At 27.7% G+C, this 1,623-nt stretch overlaps 1 protein-coding gene across 1 annotated transcript in view; it reads left to right on the forward strand.

The window, feature by feature from the left end:
- LOC108687102 (odorant receptor 22c-like) overlaps positions 1 to 1,623 on the forward strand; it is a 3,776-nt gene that overhangs the window by 917 nt on the left and 1,236 nt on the right. Inside the window, exon 3 of the mRNA XM_018192706.1 lies at positions 522 to 1,021. Coding sequence (XP_018048195.1) covers positions 522 to 1,021 — 500 coding nt within the window. The remainder of the gene's footprint in view (positions 1 to 521; positions 1,022 to 1,623) is intronic.

Here is a 1,623-nt window from a genome sequence, read left to right on the forward strand (position 1 = left end):
CCTTTATAGAACCACAAGAAATAATTTTATTTAATATATTTTATTTTTTAGATCCGACATTTTGATCCGCTAAGTTTTCAATCTTATTTTTGTATTCAGCTCAAAATCTTAAAAAATAACTAAATATTATATCTTCCATTTCTCAAAACACACACACACACACACACACAAACACACACACACACACACAGTCACTCAGAAAGAGTTAATCAACATTATTAAGTATAAATAAAATTATTAAATTAATTAATCACAATACATTGAAATTATGCCCAATACATTGAAAAAAGATTAAGAATATATAAACAAAATGTATATAAGAGATTTAATTTTTACCAAATCTGGGGGATAAGCTGTATAACTGGCAATTAAGTTAATTCGAGAATTTAGTCGAAGTCGTTCTAAAAGATTACTTTTAACAGTGTGTTTAAAATGTCTTATGCTTCGATTTTGAACATGGTGCTGTCTAGAAACTTATTTATTTTAATAATTTATATTCATATTGATATTCATTTTGGAAGCACTCCAGCCGTTGATAATGTCAATTATGACCGATTGGATGACTTCAACAACTAATTGGGAACGAAATACCATGTTGAAAATCGCGAGACGTGGCAGAAACTTGTCCTTAAAATGTTGTTTGTCCGCATTGGGTTTAACGACATTTTCACTATCTTTTCATTTGTTGAGGCTTTTTAAAAATATACACCAGCCTCGACGGAATCTTGTCTATCGATTAGAAATCATTCAAAAGAGTCCGAATTACGAAATCACTTACATTATTCAACTTTTCGGCGGTGCATATTCAGTCTTTGCTAACTACATGATTGATAGTTTTGTCTCGGTACTTGTGCTGCACGTATGCTCCCAACTCATAAATCTGAGATTAACAATAAACAATCTGGTGAACGAAACAGCTAATAACTCTATATCTTCCTCAAGAAAAGAAAGATTTAAGAAAGATTTAGCTGCAATTGTAGTACGACATGAGCATCTCATCAGGTATGTTAGAAAATTTCCAGTACATCACTAGTATGAAGTATTTATATGCATTCCTACAATTAAATAGCAAATTATTTTTATTACTTTAAATGAATTCGAGCGAATCTTTATTATGAATAAGATGAATCATATATAATATAATTAAACAGAAATGATTTTTACTGATGTATCTAAGAATTTAATTATATACAGGTTTAAAAATAATTTTATTAAACTATCAAAATAATTATGTAGGACGTCGAAACGGATTGCAAGAACGGATTGTCAAATCCGTTCTTTACGCTTTATACAGCGTTGCTCATTATGCTTGAGATTCCTACATAATCATTTTGATAATAATAAAATTATTTTTATAAAATTATTTTCGTATCCAGCTAAATTTTTAGAGCAAATCAAACATCAGAAAATTTTTTCTATGTATGTATAAAAATATTTGTCTACTTTCTTATTTGTTTTAAAATATCATGCTTTGAGCGGCGGAAGGAAATTAGAGATCCATAAGGGAGATTTAAATGCAAATGAAATGCAATGAAATAAAATATATAATTTCATGATACATTAAATAATATTCGAATTAGCAATATAATATTAAAAAAATATTTTTTAATATTTATTTAATAT

The sequence above is a fragment of the Atta colombica genome, unplaced genomic scaffold (genome assembly GCF_001594045.1).
Source record: "Atta colombica isolate Treedump-2 unplaced genomic scaffold, Acol1.0 scaffold102, whole genome shotgun sequence".
NCBI lineage: Eukaryota > Metazoa > Arthropoda > Insecta > Hymenoptera > Formicidae > Atta > Atta colombica.